Below are 18,039 nucleotides of genomic sequence, written 5' to 3' on the forward strand. Positions count from 1 at the left end.
ATTTGGATACAATCTATATCTATATCTATAGAAATAATATAAGTTTCTTTTTTTTTTTTCCAATATAATTGTTTTTCTATGTTTTGTCCAATATTTTTTATGAATTTAGTTTTTAGAGATTTATATAAACACAATGAAGAAAAAGACGTGTAGGAATTCACCACCATAGCTCCTTTGCTTTCCAGTTTCCCCCCAATATTTTAACAGAAATAACCCACTCCTCTTTCTAGTTCACGTCGCCTCTGATCCCCATTTCTCCCACAACCACAAAATGCTGCCCTACGCCTCCCTACAAGACGCCGAAACCGCCATCGGCCGATCACTTACCGCCGCCGAAACCTTCTGGTTCAATTACTCAGCCACCAAATCGGATTACTTCCTCTACTGCCACAACATTCTATTCCTCTTCCTCGTCTTCACTATAGTCCCTCTCTTCTACGTTTTCATCGAACTCCTCTTCTCTAAAAACGTTATCGCTTACAAAATTCAACCCAAAGTCAAGTTCTCTTTCGCGGATAATCTCAATTGCTACTTCGATGTAATGCGCATGTTCCTCCTCGTCGTTGGACCTCTCCAACTCGTCTCCTATCCTTCGATTAAAGTAAGTCTTTTCGATTTCGGTATATGGTTGGGAGTTCTGATTTTTGTATTTTTTTGACCTAGTTTACTGATTTGTGACTGCGGACTTACGTTGAGTTCACTTTTTATTGATCTTATTGTTTTCAAGCTGAAAATCACTTTTATTTTGTATATTGTTGGCTTCAATAAGCGACTTTACTATTCTTTTTTTATTCTTCTTAGTCACGCCGTGGACTCCTTTTCAGTTGAAATCTCAATCTCATTTTGAATACAAAGTTCATATGTTTTTTAATCTCCTTATGGTTTTTTTTGTGATTGTTACGGTAGACTACTAACTTTACTTAACTTTATCTGAATCACAGTTGGTCTATAAGTTTCAATCTTGCCATGCTTAACGTGGTTTGGTGATTTTACTTCTATTAGCAATCTGATTATGTAAATTTCGGACCAAATTTGTGGATATTGGTTGCCAATTTTACACGATTGGATTTCCATTTTCTTGGATCTTTCTTATTAATTCCATGTCATCTTTTTGTTGTTTGATTCGATCAGAACAAATGTGTAATCTCACTTCAATCTTTTATATTCTTTGTTTGATTCCATTGATCTTTTAATACAGTGTAAATCTATTTATCAAATAGCATCATTACGCCTAGGAAAACCAGATTCATTTTTACAGTCCTCATCTAATCAAGTGATATCCAGGCACTTATGACTTCACAGTTCAATCCATGTGCCAAGTCTCTCTCCCAGAATTTTATTCAAATTTATTTCTTTCTTTTTTATTATCTTTGATTGTTGGGACATTAAGGAAAAAGTTACATGATGCATTCCTACTTTTCTTTTTCCCCTTACAGATGATTGGGAATATCTTACTTTCACTTTAAAAATCTATAGGAATATTGACTAACATACTAAATTACTTTTTTTTTCAGATGATTGGTATCCGGACAAGCTTACCCCTGCCATCACTAATGGAGATCATCTCTCAGTTGTTTGTTTATTTTCTTGTTGAAGACTTCACAAATTATTGGATCCATAGATTTTTACATTGCAAATGGGGATATGAAAAAATTCATAAAGTTCACCATGAATACACTTCACCTATAGGATATGCAGCTCCATATGCACATTGGGCTGAGGTTTTGATCCTTGGGATTCCATCTTTTCTGGGACCCGCCATGGTTCCTGGCCATATGATTACATTCTGGCTGTGGATTGCTTTGAGACAGATTGAAGCCATTGAGACTCACAGTGGGTAAGTAGTAAAGTTAAAAGCTATAAGTTATATAAGTAAGCATGCTTTTGCATTAAACTCAACTTTTTGATACAAGACTTTTCTTTTTGATGAATTGATGATTAATAATGGATTAAAGTTAGGCCTGATTAAAAATAGTATGATCTTAAGTATAAAAATTGACTTTTGGCCATATGGAAAATGATCAAATTACTTTTCCCATTCTAACCCCACCCATCCTTTTCTCTACCCCACTTTTGGTGAACATCTTTTTTTTTTTTTTGTTTCTTTTGTGATGCCCTCAAAGGCCAAACATTTCATCAAAGTTATATTTACATTGAAATTTTAAGCAACAAATAGTAAATACACTTTTGCAGATATGATTTCCCCTGGACTTTCACAAAATTTATCCCTTTCTATGGTGGAGCTGATTATCATGATTATCACCATTATGTTGGTGGACAAAGTCAAAGCAATTTTGCATCTGTCTTCACTTACTGTGATTACATTTATGGAACAGACAAGGTATTATAAATTTATAAATTTATAAGTTTTCTTCTTCTCTTTTTTGTTTTAAATTACTAATCTGGTTTTTGTTTTATCCAATCAGGGCTATCGTTACCAGAAGAAAGTCTTGGAACAGGTAAAGATCATATTTCAAGAGAATGATTTTGGTTATTAAAAATACTGAAAAAAAAAAAAGAAATACAAGAATCATAATTCTGTTTTGATGTATTTCAGTTAAGAGATGGAAAAGGAAATGATGGATCAAATGCTTCAGGACAAGATATTAAATCTGAATAGCCATGGAATATGGAAAATCCCTTGTTGGTATTGATTTTCAGAATCCTTGGTAGTTTTCTATGAAAAATTTGGACATTTTCTGTTTAGGTTACTAGACTTAAACTTGTGTTAGTTTTTGAATATTTATATCAATAGTTTCATCTCATATGTGCATCTCGTTCCATTTGTACCTCTTTTTATATTAAAAGTCCATTTTGCTTTACTTAATATGATCAATCATGGCTTAGTCTAATATATGTCTCTTCATTGCTGAAAATCAATGAATGTATCTTCTAATATGTGTAGTTGATGCTTTATTTTATCAATAAGTAATGTAGATAAGCTTGTAAAGTTGCCGATTATTAAAGATGGTTGTTGTGATTCATATATGAAAATCATAAAGATGGGATGAGCCAAAGGATTGGTTCGTTTAAAGGGGATATGTAGGTTGCAATCGATAACGATGAAGAAGAACTCATAGCTATAACTTATACAAAGAAATAATATAATACCTATCTAAGAATGATAGAATTGCAAAAGAAGACCATATATTATCCAACATGTACATAATATTGTTGAATACGAAGAACATTCGTTAAAAAAAGGAGATGTGAGATTGTTTGGGACTAGTATTACCTACATTGCCACTTGCAATGATGATCATGTCATCCACATATACTATCCACATATACTGATATACAAAAAAAATGACATCGGTTTTATGTCATCCACATATACTGATATACAAAAAGAATGACATCGGTTTTAGTTGTATGAATAAACAACCTATAATCATAATGAATAGTTGAGAAGCCCAATGATAGACTAGTAATGATAAAATTTTCGAATTAAGCATGTGGTGCTTGCTTGAGTATATAGAAAACTTTCCGCGACATGTAACCATGACATATATGCGAGTAACTCTAATTGGCGGATGCATATATATATACTTCCTCAACAAGATCATCGTTAAGGAAAGCATTTTTGATATCCATATGATTAAAGATGAATCGAGGAGACATGTTTATTAATTAAGAAGAAAACAATCAAAGAATATTTTATATGAAATTTAGAGAGATAAGAGAACATTTTGTATTCCTAAAATATGATGTGACAAGATATCTCTAAGTGATTGAAGTTTTTTTTTTCTTTTTTTGAAACGGAAAATCTAAGATATTTCTAAACTACTTCTTAATCCACTTACGTCCACGATGGGACTTGAACCTTCAACCTCAAGGAGAATGTGCAACACATAATACTGTTGGGCTGGAAGCCCATTGGTTAAGTGATTGGAGATCAGATTAGTATATTTTTTGCTTGATCCTTTAGAAAACAACATAACCGACAATAAGGTTCTAGTTTGGAGCGTTTATATGTTTATAGCATGATAAAACATGCACAAACTCGAAGTAGATAATAAGCATGTAACATACCATATAGTAGCTTGTATGAATATATTTTAGAGAGTGGAAGTATGATGGTGATTGATGGTGTAGACTTTCGTGAATGTTTTGGACTATGGCGATAATGATAGTGCAAATTGTACCACAGATGTGCATGCGTTTTCTTTTAGCATGACCATTTTGTTAAGAGGTACATTGACACGAGTACTGAGGGACAATACTTTGTTGATGTGGAAATGATAGAAGAGATGAACCCTTATGTTCCATAGCATTGTCAACATGTCATACTATTATGGGTGGATCCCTAACGATTGCAACTCTTGTTTTATAGTTATAATCCTCAAGGCTATGGACATGTGTATTTGTATCAGAATCCAGAATCCAGACTAGTTAACCTTATCGGGTTGCAATATAAAATAATCTTGAAAGACTTTGAAAATTTGAATAAAGCATGTTGTTTAGTTGGTCATTTGTGAAGTTTAACCGACATTTATTAAAGGGAGACAAGTATAGACGGTCCTTTAATTATGAACGAAACAAAACGAAATTGAGACATAATTGAAATTTGAATTTGTGTTCTTATCAAGTGCAAAACTAGAAAAATAGTAATCATATATGTAATGCTCTGATACCACGTTTCGAGTTGTATAGGAATGATCAAATGATTATTCAATCAGAAAATATAAGCAATACGAGCAAAGGTTATGCTGAGTTGCAAAATGTTGATCCCGGCTAGATGTGCCTTTTTCTAGTTTTCTTAATGTGATATTGGGCCTTGGTCTTGTAAGAAGGTAATCAAATCAAATTATACTAATAAACAAGATAAAAGTAGAAAGTAGAGATGGGCTCACTTTGATTTATTAAATGTTTATGATTATTAACCATTATAATTGTCAAAAATCTAATTAAACAAAGATTTTAAACATTTGAATAAAAGTTACATAATTTTAGACAAAAGACCAAAAACAACAATTTTTTAAGCAGCACATACGTCTTTGTTTTGGCCCACGAAAAGCAAAACGTGTTTCAAGTTTATGAAAATTATTATAATCTCAATTCAAAGTTTGTATTGGTATGTTCCAAAAACAGTCGGTTACATTCAAAAAAAATTAACCATATGTATTGCATCATTTGTCCAATTTAATTGAACGAACTCGCATATATGATCGAGTTAGATAAAAAAGATGAGAGAAAAAAAAAATCAATAGAGAAGGTGTTAATAATTTGTCATTTAATTTGATTGAAAACCGAATAAATAACGTAATTTATAGATAATAGAGATGTGTCATTGGTAAAATCTATTTAGATCTTATCTATAATCTATAATTTGGAATATATTCATGAAATCCTTTCTAATAAATGAAGATTTGTAGTTACTTGTCATATTCTCATTCAATTTCCTAAATGTTATTTTGTGGTTATTTTGAATTTTTTTCCATATGTTATTTTATGAGTTTTTCTATTTTATTAAATTATACATAATATTTTATTATAATAATTGCAATAAATGTAGCAATAAATGGATATTAATTTCATAATAAACTTGACTTTTAATTTCAAAATTTCCAAAACTAAAGCTCATTAGTTTTTTATTTGTTTATTTAAATTTAAAGGATAAAAAACATTAATATTATAATAATTCACTATTTTTCTTATTTTCTTATAAATTCAAAGTTTTTAAATATTTGAACCTTTATATTTATTTTTTTTTAAATTAACCCATGTAATATATGAGTTTCACAACTAGTGTTTTATATATATATATATATATATATATATATATATATATATATATATATATATATATATATATATATATATAGAAAACCATAATTATTGGTTATCCAAGGAATCAATATTTTTTTTCAAGTTTTAGAGCTTACTGTTTATCGACAAAAAACCAAAAAGTTCTAAATTAATAACTTCACATTGTGAATGCTAAAAAATAAATTATATATTTTTCGAGTTCACCGTGTGAATTCAGATTCACACTGTGAATTTGATGATTTTTTATCGAATTTGATATTATTGGAAAAATAATAAAAAGTTATGAATTTCTATATTTTTAGTTTTTTTGAATAAAAAACAAACTCTAAATGTTGAAAAAAAGATTGGTTTCTTGGTTAATTATGGTTCTCTATTGAACCTCACCATATATATATATATATATATATATATATATATATATATATATATATATATATATATATATAATTGTCACAAATATGAAACAAAATTACATATAAGGTGTTTGTGGCTGGCAAAAAACATTACTACGAGTCTTTTTGAGGAATTTTTAACATGATTATTTTCAGACTTAAAACTCACATGATGGGTCATTTTGACTAATATGGTTGGTTCTTTTCAACTTTTAAAAGACAAACAATTGATCATTGTGGTTAGCAAAAAATGACTCTTCGTATGTGTTTTAAACTGAAAATGGTCAATCACGTTAAAAATAACGACTTGTGGTGATATTTTTTACCAACCACAATGAAAATTTGTCTAATTTTATCTAAAAATAAATATATACATGCACGGTTGCACTTACACCATTTGATGTACTACTCACTTTTAGGTGCTGTTTGTTTTTTCTGAGGCAAAATGTCTGCAGTCTGCGGACTACATCTGTAGACCTCTGCAGTAGAAGAGGTGGACCAAACGTCTGCAGTCTGAAAAAAGAAGACTTTTTGTTTTTTTAACATCTGCGGGCTACTAAAATAAACTGAAATCTAAATAAACTTATTTTTTTAAACTTTAAAGTGATTTTTTAATATTTTTATGATTTTGTTATAAATAATTAACGAATCTAGATCAACTTTTATGTATTATTGTATAAAAAATAAAATTAAAAATGGTATGAATTAACATATATATTTGATAAAAACCAACAACTTTTGTTGCAAAATTATAATTAACCATTATAATTAGTGATCAAAGAATTTGATACATAAATTGATGGAAATAAACTTCGATTTTTTCAATTAAATCCATTAAAAACGTACCATAAATATTTTCTCGAGAAATTGACGATATTGTATTAAATAATGTTTTACAAAATTTGGCAAAAAAATATAAGAATATATTATGATTTTTTTTCATTTTTATATAAACAAATTTAACGACTATTATTGTAATAAATCTTTATTTATAAATTTTTCAAAAATATCATGTTTGTATCGTCAAAAGTTTTTTTTTTTTTTTTTAAGTTTTGTAGTTTTTTTTTTCAAATTGTTATCATTAATAAAGTTAGAAAAAATATAAATTAAAAAAAAAACTTGAAAAAAATAAAGATATATATGTTTTTTTAGGCTAGAAGATGTCTGAAGATGTTAGAAGACTTTGGTCCACATCTGCGCCAAGAAGAGGGCGTGCAGACATTTTTAGGTCTGCAGTCTTCAGAAAAACAAACAGTCTGCGAAGGCTAATGTCTGCGCGTGGTCTGCGCGGTGCAGACAGAAGAGGCCTCGCAAATCTACAGACAAAAAACAAACACTGCCTTAGTCAAAATAATGATTTCTTTGATTAGAATTTCAGAATAATTCTTAATTCTTATAATTAAATTTACCAAGTAAATATCGATCCATCATAAAATAAAAACGAAGTCGATATCATCTTATAGAAAAATCAGAAAGTTTATGATAAAAATTTTGGTTCAACTATTTGATAACAGAATAAATAATTTATTTTCTATTTGACGTCAATATTGATTATTATTTGTGTATGTGTTATGTGTATGTAGGTAAAGTAAGACCACATGAAGAATAAGAGACGAAGGTATTACACAAAAACAAACAAATGAGAAAAAGGTGTGGACGGCGGCCCACCACTACCAACCCAACAGTATAGCAAAATAATAATAATAATAAAATACAGAAAATAAGTGGAATGTTTATTTATTTTATTTTTTAGTTAAATAAAACTCATTTATTCAACTAGGACTATAAACTCTTTAGTTTTATTGGGGTGATATACCAAGGTCTTGTCTGAACTTTTATCAAAACTCGCACGCATTGCATGTAATAAAAACGTCCCGATGACACATAAATACATGTTACTAGAGCCATCTCATAAAAGAAGACGAAACGCATTTAAGTGTGATAAGCTTACGACACGTATTGTTTGTCATTAAAGGATCTATTATAAATGAAGACAATATATATTTTTGCGTGTCATAAATTTAAATGTTTATTTATTTATTTATGGATTTATTAGTTTTCAAATTAAATGAGAATTAATGTCTCATAATGCAAAATAAAATACATATATAAGAAAACAATCCATTTAATACAATAACTACATAAAATTTCAGGTTTAATCGTTACATTTTGTAAAAAAAAAACATATATAATCTCAAACAATCTTATTTCTAACTTTTTCCGGTACTTCAAAATTTCTCCTAAATTTCTACTGGAGTCATATCCTATTCATCCATAATTTTCTTATGTATATCCATGGGAAATGTCGGAAATTGTTCACATAGGTCTCCATCAATCACATCCTACGTAAACAATTAAAGAGATAAAGTAATTCTAAGGTGATCATATAAATTTTATAAATGCTCAAGGAGATAAAGTAATTCTAAGTTGATAAGGAACATGTGGATATAAAGAAAATAAAAAAGGGAGTTCGTATGCAAGAGATATGATTTTTAGAATATTGGAGATTTTACATGTGTCGACCAGCCAGAAGTTTCCATGTGTCGGCATCAGAGGCGAAGGCTTGCCCGCTACACAAAGGCACGATGCACCTATGTCAGGGGCGCGATGCACCTACAAATCTGGCAGCCTATAAATAGCCTTTCAAGTCTCATTCATTCTTCACTCCAAATTATCTGCATTTATCTCTCTAATTCAGATTTTTCTAAGGGTTTACAAGATTCTGGAAAATTATACTTTAGTGAGACTCTAGAGCATCAGAGAGAACGACAAAAAGGAGTATTTTTCAGTGATAAATCTTATTATGAATCTATAAATAGGATTTATCAGTGATTCCAAGTCCTAATATTGATTGATCAATTTGCAGGAGTGATGTCTAGGCTAGATCTAGTAAGGTGTTTAAAGTGGATTTTCCAAATAGTATACTTAGTATACTAAAACGGATCCTACCTCTGATGTGATCATACCTGGTTACCCCTTAATTGATAGAACTTGAAGTATTCATTGAGATTGTTGAAGAATCTAGAAATAGTTAATATAAGCTTATAAAATATGAATGAATATTGAGACATAGTAATATTTGTATTTAGGTTATTTAAAAGAGATAAGCTGAAGTATTAGCCTAGAAGCTAGCTTGCCCACGATTCTTCCACCTCAACTAAGTGAGTTCATAGTTACTTTCATAAACATGGTTTTAATACAAGTATTCATTAAAAGTATTAAATATATGTTGAAATTTTATATGTGAATTAAATTCTTATTATCTGGAATATGTGTTAAATGTATGATGACATACATTGTGTGCGCCACTGTGACCCCTAAGTGCCCGAAAAGTAGTAGCCTTTCGAGTAGAATCTCTATCAGTGCAATTTTCGGACTTTTGTCTAAGGAATCTTTGTAAGTGAAATTACACTTTATATTATTTTAGTGTAATTTATGTTTAAATTCATAGTTGTTGTTATGAATTTATAAATAAGATTTGTTGGTAAATACAACATCATATGACTGATTGATCTACTTACGGGGATGATGTCTAGGCTAGATTTAGTGAGGTGTTTAAAGTGAGATTTCCGAACAGTGTACTCTGTAACCAAATGGACCCAACCTATGATATGATCCTACCTGGTTGTCCCTTATCAACTATAGATTAGTAGACATTGGGATTATTGAGGAATCTATACTATCACTAGTCATAAGGAATATTAGACTAAGACTTAGTGATAATTATTGTAAGGGTCTAAACGTTGATAATGAGGAGTCGAAATAGTATGAGTCTGCAAGGAGTCGAAATCCAAATGATTTCGACTCTCTATGTTTTTACAAGACACTGTTTGTATTCGAATCTAGAATGTTTAGTCCTTGTATTTTTTGCTTAGTCTGTTGTACCCTATAAATAGGGTAAGTACTAGAGTAGAGGATAACTTTTGTGTTCTTCAGATTGTAAAATACTCTCAATACTTTGTAATCTCTTCAAACTTAATACGAGCCAACCATATTATATTTACATCTTATGTTCTTAACTGTTTTTCTTGAGTCGATTGTATTTGTAATCATATCTAGCACACATCAATTATACTAGGTCACATCAAAGGAAATACTAAGTGCTAGAGCGAAGCATTGTCCGATTTTCATGCCATCAGTTTAACAAGTGAGTGCATAGTTACTTTCAACTTACACATAGATACAAGTATTCTAAATGTTGAAATTCTATGTGCACTGTTTTTGCTGTGCCTAATATATCTGTATAATATGATATGATTTTTACTTAACCTAATCATATGTCATACTTTATAATATGATTGGGTAGTAATGGGTTGTGTAAAAGAATAAATGCTAGGTTGTTATAGGGCTGTGTAGGATGATGGTTGTGATAAGTTAGTGAGAGTTATGCGAAACAAATAAGCTGTGACTTGCCGTGTTTATCCAAAAGTACTATTATACTATCATGCATGTCCAAAGTATTGTATTGTCGTGCTCACCCAAAAGTACTAATTGTACTATCGTGCCTAATCATTTAGGAAAATATAGATGACTATCATCAAAGATCCTTTAGAAAAGATCTTTCAAGATCATCTATCTAGGATTAGGAAGTGAGAATAACGGGAGTGGGGTAACTGGGTTATTTAAATGTTGAAGATTATATAATTTAAGATTATAATATTGTGGGTAGAAAACCTTATGTGCTCACTAGGTTTCCTGACCTGACCCACTCAGTTTATTTGAATCACAGGTTATTAAATAGAGATACTTGTATGATGAAGTATGTATATTTCGAGAGATTCAAGGAGATGTAGATCGTTAGTATATTGAGACTTTGTAAGTCTCTATTTATGCTTATGTTTCTTGTACCATTTATGACATCCCAGACTTTTAAAATATAAAATCTTGTAAAATGTCTTGATTTTGATATTATATCATGTCAAGGATGTTTTGGGACCAATTCCACAATAACAAAGTTTTAAATAAGCATAAACAAAAAGTTTTAAAAAGGCCAGGGATAATGAGGATGTCACAAAAATGATGAATCGGAAAGTCATCAAGGACCACTCCCTCATCCGGATGACTCAGAGATCCTAAGGAATGATAAACCTAGGAGCTATGGCAAGTATAAATCTTTCATGACTTGCAAGCCATAATCTTTTTACGAGAAGGAAGATTTGGTGGGAGTAATGGAATGGATCTTGGAAATGGAGCTAGCTTTCGTCACATGTGGTTGCACTGGCAAGATTCAAACCACCTACTATGTAAGATAATTTAAGGGTGCAGCAATCCGTTGGTGGAATACGTTAAGGAAAACGTTAAGCCCTAACAAGTCGTTGCAAATGATGTGGGAAGATTTTTTGACCCACTTCAAGAGGAAGTTTTGTTCAGCTGAAGATATGTTAGAGTAGGAAAATCAACTCCTAACATTGAAAAAGGGAAGCGACAGTTAAAGAGTACACCAATGCTTTCACGGATAAAATGGAGTTTACATTGCGTGGGTCCCCGACAAACTGGACAAGATTGATAGCTACTCCAAGGGATTTCCATTGGAGTATTATGCGCCAGTTAAGCTGACACTGACTTTTGAAGCATCTATATGGGCTGCAAAGTCTATAGAGAATATGATAAAGAAAAGGACCACTGATAGAGATGAAGTCGGTGAAAATAGGAAACTTGATGGGTTCTCATGAAATAACAAGAAGAGGAGGAGGAGGAAGAAGAAGAAGAAGAAGAAGAAGAAGATGATGAAGAAAAAGAAGAAAGAAGAAAGAAGAAGAAGAAGAAGAAGAAGAAGAAGAAGAAGAAGAAGAAGAAGAAGAAGAAGAAGAAGAAGAAGAAGTAGTAGTAGTAGAAAAAGAAGAAGAAGAAGAAGAAGAAGTTTTTAAAGTCAAGCAACAAGCCTGGAAGCAACCAAGAAAGGAAGAGGTGTGACCAGCGCAAGAAAAAACATTTTGGTGACTGTGCCGTTTCTTACAAATGCAAGAAATTGGGGCATATCTCTACAAACTGCCCAGTGAAAGGAAAAGTTTGCTTCACTTTCGGGGAAGAAGGGAACATGAAGGCACAGTGCCCAAATGCTGAGAAACCTACCCCATGGATCTTTCCAACAAAACCCAAGGGTAGAAGCTACCAAATGAACCTTAATGAAGCTAAGGAAGAGACTGATGTTGCTTCAGATACATTCATCGTTAATCAAATTCCTAACAATATTTTATTTGATTAGGGAGAAAATCACTCCTTTATATCGCATGAATTTGGTAAAAAAAAGTAAGTTATAACCACGTACACTAAATACCCTTATTTTAGTAGAAGTAGCTGGTAGTAGGAATGTATTTGTTAACAATAGGTTAGAGGTCGTAACCACTGACTTGAACGAAAATGAATTTTGTCGAGAGCATTTCCTTTTCGAGTTAAGAGAGTTCAATGTAATTCTAGGTATGGATTGGTTGGGAGAGAACCTCACAGAGATTTTATGCAGAAACAAGATGGTGCACATCGATCCTCCTAGGAGAGAGCCATTCGTGGTATATGGTGATAAGAGTATAATAAAGTCGAGAATCATTGCGATGATGAAGGCCAAAAAATACGTAACCAAGGGATGTACAACATTATTGGCATACATGATTGACACAAAGAAGGAAAAGAGGGCAATGACTAATATACCTGTAATCCGAGATTTCCTGAGGCATTTCCAGACAAATTACCAAGATTACCACCAGAGAGGCAGGTAGATTTCGAAATCGACTTATTATTAGGTATGATGCCGATTGCAAAATCATTGTATTGTTTAGCACCTACAGAGATGAAAGAGCTGATGACAAAACTCCAGGAGTTGTTGGGAAAAGGTTTTATAAGACCTAGTTCATCACCTTGGGGAGCTCATGTATTGTTTGTAAAGAAAAAAGACGATATGACGAGAATGTGAATTGATTACAAAGAGATAAACAAGGATATGATACCCCTACCGAGGATAGATGACTTATTCGATCAATTGCAAAGAGCAAGCATCTTCTCCAAGATTTATCTCAGGTCTGGCTATCATCCGTGAAGATAAGGGAGCAATACATTGAAAAGACAACCTTTAAAACAAGTTATGGACACTATGAGTTCCATGTTATGTTCTTTAGACTAACAAATGCTCCAACATAGTTCATGGATTTGATGCATCGAGCTTGTAAACCTTTTCTCGATAAATCAGTGATAGTGTTCATAGATGACATCTTGATCTACTCCAAGAGAAATCAAGATCATAGTAAACATCTTCGAGAAGTATTAGAAGTCCTGAAGAAGGAGAAGATGTATGCAAACTTCTCCAAGTGTGACTTTTGGATTCAGGATATACACTTCTTGGGTCACATGGTTAGCCAGAATGGAATAATAGTCGACCCATCAAAAATAGAAGCCATTATAAAATAGGAGACGCCAAAGAGTCCCACTGAAGTTTGTAGTTTTATGGGATTGGTGGGTTACTACCGAAGATTCATCCATAACTTCTCATCTATTGTGGCTTCACTGACAACCCTAACCAAAAAGGTAGTTGCCTATAGATGGAGCGAGAAGCAAGAAAAAGCTTTCGGTGAATTGAAAAAGCAGTTATGTAAAGCACCAATCCTTATCCTACAAGAAGGAACTGATGGATTTGTAGTTTTCAATGATGCTTCCGGAGTTGAATTGGGATGCATCCTTACCCAAAGAGACAAAGTGGTAGCTTATGCCTCGAGAAAATTAAAGAACCACAGGCAAAACTATCCAACATATGATCTAGAGCTTGAAACCGTGGTTTTTTCCCTAAAGATCTAGAGACATTATCCTTAAGGAACCAAATGCAAACTATTTACAAATCATAAGAGACTTCAACATCTACTTTTGTAGAAGGAATTGAATACGAGGTATGGGCGATGGTTGGAGCTGCTCAAGGACTATGATTGTGAGATACTTTACCACCTTGGTAAAGAAAACATTGTAGTCGATGCACTATGTAGGAAGGTAAATCTACAAAGGAAAAAAGCTATATCGCTAAAGATCGAGTTGATTTCAACAATTATAGAAAATATCAAGGAAGCTCGAACGAGATCTTTAGTTGAGGATGCGAAGAAATGAGAACGTCTAGGCAAGATGTCAGTGTTCGAAGAAAACAATCAAGGGTTGAAGATTTTCAAAAATCGTATTTGGGTGCCAAAGATGGGCAAAATACAAGATCTTCTTATGGAAGTGTCTCATAAAACCATGTATTATAAACACCCAGGTAGCACCAAAATGTATTTGGACTAAAAAGCCTATTACGGGTGGCCAACTATGAAAGTCGATGTAGCAACTATGTGGCACAATGTGTGACTTGTGAAAGAGTAAAAGCACAATATTAGAAGCTATATGGAGACTTGGAACCTCTACCAGCACCCATAGGTAAGTGGGATGACATTACCATGGATTTTATAACCAAGTTGCCGAGGACGAAGAAGGGCCATGACATGATTTGGGTTCTAGTAGACCGATTGACAAAGAGTGCGCATTTCGTAGCCACTCGAGAATATTGGTCAATAGAGAAGTTGGAAGAAATCTATGTAAAGCAGATTATCAAAACTCACAGAGTACCCTTATCGATTGTGTCAGACAGAGAGAGTTGATTTACTTCCAGATTTTGGAAGAGACTGCAAAAAGAAATGGGCACAAAGTTATGTTTGAGTATTGCCTATCGTCCACAAATGGAGGAACAGAGTGAAAGAACTATCCAAACCGTGGAGGATATGTTGTGGGCATGTACTTTAGAATTCACTGGTAGCTGCGATGATCACTTACCATTAGCAAAATTCACCTGCAACAATAGTTATCACTCAAGCATCAAGATACATACTTACGAAGAATTGTACAAAAGGAAGTGTCGTACACCATCTTGTTGGTTAGAAGCAGGAGAGAAACAATTTTCTAGTCATGATATGGTTCAACAGACCACTGATAAAGTGAAAATCATCCGAGAAAGAATGAGTGTTGCTCAAAGTCGTCAGAAGAGCTATGTAGATACGAAGCAATGACATGTAACGTTTGAGGTCAGTGATCGAGTGTTACTTAAAGTCTTTCCATGGAAATGACTTATAAGATTTGAAAAACGTGGGAAGTTAAGTCCTCATTTCGTTGGATTGTTCAAATTACCTCAGAAGATAGGGAAACATACTTACAAGCTTGAATTATCGCCCTAATGGGAAGGTATCCATAGTACCTTTCATGTTTGTTATTTAAGGTGTCGGATTAGGTGTCTAATCCAATAACTAATTGGTATATACTTGAATTAAAACCACAGTCCTTTTTGGTTGCCCTCAAAACTAGTAATTGGCGAGAATGACTTTTAATGAGAGAGAAGTCGATTTATTGGTTTATTATATGATTAATAAATAGCAATAAATAATTTTTCAATATATTCTAATATTAATATATTAATTAGAAATAGTATTATTTAATTAATATTTAATTAGAAATTAATTGGATTAATTTTAGGATTAATTTGATTACTTAAAAGTGCAAGTACCTAAGTTGCAATTGTTCAATAATTGAAAGAAAGAAGGATTCTCGAATATTCTAGGGTTGGCTGAAAATTTGGAGCGCCTCCTTATGGTTTATGGATTATTCTATATAGATAATATGAATAATAAGAAAAATAGATAAAGTCAAGATTTGAAATAATATTATGTTATTTTAGATTTGGGTTATCTAGAGTTTTCCTATCTGCTATAAATAGGGCCCTTAACATACAATTTTTGGCCACTCTTATTCTAAGAATGAATTTCCAAAAATCTTATCCCCTCTCCTCTCTCCTCAAGTGTTCTAACTGCTAGGGTTTGGGTACAAACCATCAAAGACATTAAATTTCTGGTGCTTGCTTTCTAAGAGATTTTAGAAGAAGGAATTGGTTGATTATTTACAATAATACTCAAAAGGTATGTAAACCATAATCTCTTTGTAAATTTGGATTATAATAGGGTTTCCTTAGGGTTATTGATGTTCATAGATTGTTACTATCAATAGAGAAAACTTAGATCCAAATAGGTTGCATGTGAACTTAAGGGTTAAGTTTTTCCGCCACATGTTTTAATTATAACCTATAAAACCTATCAGTGGTATCAGAGCCATAGTCTTCTTCTTCTTCGTTAGCAACAAAATTAAATCTTGAATTTCTTGACTCAACAATAGAAAAAACTAAATGAACAACAACAACGTTTTTTTTATAGAACGAATCAGCACAAAAAAACATAAGATAAAAAGACCAATTGAGATCGTTCCTCGCAGATTCGTGAGTTTAGCTCTGATACCAATTGTTGATTCCATTTGAATGATTGGTCGGTGCGAAATATGACTAAAAATGAAGATAATCGACATAATAAACTTAAGAACAAGATAAGTCAAATAATTTGCATAGATAGAAAGAGTACTAAATGTTACATGAAGAACAAGTGGCTAGAGAGAGAAATTCCCAGCCACAGTCTCTCTGACCTAAATGACTACATTGTTGGTGCACACAATAAAATGACCACTCCTTCTCTATTTATAGAGAGAGGTACCTTCTACACAATAAATAAAGGGCATATAATAACCTAGTTATCACTCAACATTGGAAAACATTTCCAGCTCCAACAGTTTTGTCTTTTAAACAAATGTACACAACTTATAAAAGTGTGTAGGATTTTTTATAAAATCTTTTTACACTTATATAGAAAACAAAGGGCATCATTTAATGGGGCAAAACGTGAGTTAGTTGCTTATTTTATTAATATTGTCATACCTTAGAAGCACGATGTCTTACAAGCATGGGTGTGTGTCTTAAAGTGTTAAGACACAAAAGTTATTACCTAGCCATAATTTGCTTAAAGGCTTTAATGGATGAAGACTTGCTTCTTGATTTTCATTTCGTGAACTCCTCCCGTCTCTTCTTATTTCCATCTAAATGTTAGACTTAAGAAAATAAACTTTTTTAAATTAATTAATCATAACAAAAACTATAAATATCATTAAACTGTATATCATAGTTAATTTTATTCATGCGTAACCCATAGGTAAAGGTCATTACGACAATTGAGATTATATAATTTTAACAGATGTCTACATTATCATATAGTTCGAAACAATATACCAACTTATTATAAGATTTATTATATATAATAGCTAATAAGAACGTCATTTATATATTTAAAAAACATATATTTGTAAAGATTTCAAATATATTGTTGTATTTTACGCAACGCGCAAGTATTCATCTAATTTGCACTTAAAAACTAACAAATTCTGATAATTCCACAACATCTGTAACGTCCTCAAACAAACCACCTCATAATAAGATCTCTTCATCACTTAATGGTTTATAATATCAACCCATGAAAGTCACTCACAAACAAAAGTAAGACCGGGAAAAGAAATATCCCACTACATACCAAATTTATTCCAAATATTTATTACAAGAACACATATAAAGAAAACTTGATCCATGTTCTCCACATATATACAACAAAATAAGACCTAATCGAACCTAGCTCATACCCACTCCTAGAAAGGTTTAATATAGTAGGCACCCAAATAGGAAAAGCTCTCTAGATGTAGTTTTCACTTTTTGGGGGATAAATCTATTACACCTAGTAGAAACTGTTATGTTTTTATTCGAAATTTTGGTTTCTATAACAAAACAAAAATTGACAATAGAAGCACTATAAAGTTTCAATAACTTTAAAGAATTGTATTCCCAACAAGGATCATTTTTCTTAAACATGAAATATTACGCACAACCATATGAGGATTAAGAAGTTACAACCTTTAAAGACTTTGAATTCTCTTAGGAGGTAGGAAGTTGATGAAGATGAAAAGAACCCAAAGTAGAATTCCTTTAAAGGTATTTACCAACAAGATGAAACACTAA

General features: G+C 31.9%; 1 protein-coding gene across 1 annotated transcript; it reads left to right on the forward strand.

The window, feature by feature from the left end:
* The first annotated feature begins 150 nt into the window (after positions 1 to 150).
* Positions 151 to 2,822, forward strand: LOC145058275 (methylsterol monooxygenase 1-2-like). Its single transcript, XM_079006202.1, has 5 exons — positions 151 to 601; positions 1,515 to 1,837; positions 2,194 to 2,341; positions 2,427 to 2,459; positions 2,558 to 2,822. Exons 1-5 carry the CDS (start codon positions 272 to 274, stop codon positions 2,618 to 2,620), a joined length of 897 nt encoding a protein of 298 aa, XP_078862328.1. The 5' UTR covers positions 151 to 271; the 3' UTR covers positions 2,621 to 2,822.
* The last annotated feature ends 15,217 nt before the right edge of the window (positions 2,823 to 18,039 follow it).

This window comes from Lactuca serriola, chromosome 6, assembly GCF_051521515.1.
Source record: "Lactuca serriola cultivar US96UC23 chromosome 6, Lser_US96UC23_V15, whole genome shotgun sequence".
Lineage (NCBI taxonomy): Eukaryota > Viridiplantae > Streptophyta > Magnoliopsida > Asterales > Asteraceae > Lactuca > Lactuca serriola.

Excerpts from the sequence above, each read along its gene's own strand:
- LOC145058275 (XM_079006202.1), top strand. The coding sequence starts at position 272 with ATGCTGCCCTACGCCTCCCTACAAGACGCCGAAACCGCCATCGGCCGA. Across the intron at positions 602-1,514 it reads TCTCCTATCCTTCGATTAAA|ATGATTGGTATCCGGACAAG; the intron begins GTAAGTCTTTTC and ends TTTTTTTTTCAG. Across the intron at positions 1,838-2,193 it reads GCCATTGAGACTCACAGTGG|ATATGATTTCCCCTGGACTT; the intron begins GTAAGTAGTAAA and ends ACACTTTTGCAG.